The following is a 2345-nucleotide window of genomic DNA, read 5'->3' on the forward strand; positions in this document are numbered from 1 at the left end:
TGGCCAGAAAATTTTTAAAAAACTGGATATGGCTGGGTGCAGTGCTCACACCTGTAATCCTAGCACTTTGGGATTGAAGTGGGAGAATCGCTTGAGCCTAGGAGTTTGAGACCAGCCTGAAGAGCATAGTGAGGTCTCACCTCTATTAAAATAATGACAAATAAATAAAAGCAGGATAAAAAGACAAGATAGTGTACACGGAATGCTGCCTTTTGTGGAGGCAAAGTGGAGTACAGAACGAGAACATATATTTGTATTTGGTTACATTCTCATGAAGAAACGCCTGAAGGATAAAAAGAAACCATGAAAACTCTACCTCTAGAGGGCAGCAGTGGGCGGGGGGCGGCAAGGGTAGGAGTAAGACTCCTCCGAACACACAATCCGGTAGCTGTGACTTGAAGTCATGTAAGTATATTATCTTTTTGAAAACATTTAACCATATTATCTATTCAAGATTAAGGTTTATTAAAGAAAACAGATGTCTGATTATCTCAATTATATTTTACATTTCTTTAATTATGCAAGTTTTAATGGACAAATATACAAATGTGAAATAGAGATAATTTCAATTATGTATATAACATTCCTGCAATAGACTCACTCACACGATCTATGTACTTAAATACAATTTTCAAGTAGGCAAAAACTTTGGTACAAAGGTTAATCTTTGAAGCTCTGGGCACAATGGAAACTGTTCTCACTGGGAAATGATAAATGTTCATTCTCATTTCTTATAGCACCCCACTGTGTGACCTTGGGTAAGTTACTTCACTGCCTCATTCACGCTTTTATTTAATAATTAAAAACTGATCAACTAATCTCTAAAACAGTTTCCTCTATCTCAACATTCTGTGATTGTGCTGAATTCACAGCTAAGGTCCAGACCTGAGACTCTCCAACTTTCCTTTCTTTTCCATTATTTCACTTGGGCAAAAGCCAGGACTCACTTCCAGGCAGGAAAACGAAGACAGGATGCAGTTTGTCTCCAGCGTAAGAGTTACTGGGTTCAATTCAATTCCACTTATCCTTAAGCGAAAACCCTACTACTGTAAAAGTTAGTTACGGACAAATTGGAGAACCATGTTGCTAAGGTTATTTTTATTTATTTATTTTTGAGACGCAGTTTCACTGCTGTTGCCGAGGCTGGAGTACAATGGTGCAATCTCAGGTCACTGCAACCTCCGAGTCCCAGGATCAAGCGATTCTCCTGCCTCAGCCTCCCAAGCAGCTGGGACTATAGGCGCACGCCACTTTGCCCAGCTAACTTTTTGTATTTTTAATAGAGATGAGGTTTCACCATGTTGGCCAGGCTAGTCTCAAACTCCTGATCTCAGGTGATTTGCCCACCTCAGCCTCCCAAAGTGCTGGGATTACAGGCACCTGCCATCATGCCCGGCTAACTTTGTATTTCAGTAGAGAGGGGGTTTCTCCATGTTGGTCAGGCTGGTCTCGAACTCCCGACCTCAGGTGATTTGCCCGCCTCAGCCTCCCAAAGTGCTGGGATTACAGGCATGGGCCACGGTGCCCCGCATATGTTGGTAAGGTTAAATCAAGACAGTGAATTCGTGTGCTTCAGTGGGAAGCAGCTAAGCACCTCTGTCTATTGGGAGCAGCAGAGAGAGAGTTTAGTTTTTAAGAAACGGCTGCTTCTCTGAGTTCAAACACAGCCTCCTACGGGAAATCACTTGGGAAAGAGGAGATAAAGACGCTGGAAGATTTCAGACAAGCCACACGACCATCTTCCAGCTTCCTGATGCTGATCGGCTTAAAGTCAATTTTATATGTTCAGTGTCACAGTTATAGTTAGTTAATATATGTATTTAATGAGTGATATATCATTAAAATTATTCAATACACTCTGAACATGTCACTTCTATAAATTATATCACAAATGTTTTTCCAAATATTCATGACTGACCATCATCTCTTAGTGACCTCAGATTTAGTTCAAAAATTGGCTGATTAGTAAAACAATAAAATGATGTTGTTCTGCTTACCAAAAACATCTATCTGAAAACATAACAACCATTTGAAAGCTGCCTTCTACAGATATGTTTTGAAAACTTTAAATTTTTAACAAAGCAAGATATGTTTCATAGAAAAACTTAAATCTGACCGGCCATTTAAATTTTGATGTTGGCCCCATGCAGGGGGCTCACGTTGGTAATCCCAGCACACTGGGAGACAGGCGGGCAGATTACCCGAGCTCAGGAGCTCAAGATCAGCCTGGGCAACATGACAAAACGCTGTCTTTACAAAAAATATGAAAATTAGTTGGGGCTGGGCGTGGTGGCTCACATGAGGTCAGGAGTTCGAGACCAGCCTGGCCAACACGGTGAAACGCC

The 2345-nt window shown here is 41.2% G+C and overlaps 1 protein-coding gene across 1 annotated transcript in view; it reads right to left on the reverse strand.

Moving 5' to 3' along the window:
• The window catches only part of RPA1 (replication protein A1, 70kDa), a 77634-nt gene that overhangs the window by 45573 nt on the left and 29716 nt on the right, over positions 1-2345 (reverse strand). The window contains 1 exon segment of the mRNA XM_011987281.1: positions 583-596. Coding sequence (XP_011842671.1) covers positions 583-596 — 14 coding nt within the window.

The sequence above is a fragment of the Mandrillus leucophaeus genome, unplaced genomic scaffold, assembly GCF_000951045.1.
Source record: "Mandrillus leucophaeus isolate KB7577 unplaced genomic scaffold, Mleu.le_1.0 Scaffold306, whole genome shotgun sequence".
In the NCBI taxonomy this organism is placed as follows: domain Eukaryota; kingdom Metazoa; phylum Chordata; class Mammalia; order Primates; family Cercopithecidae; genus Mandrillus; species Mandrillus leucophaeus.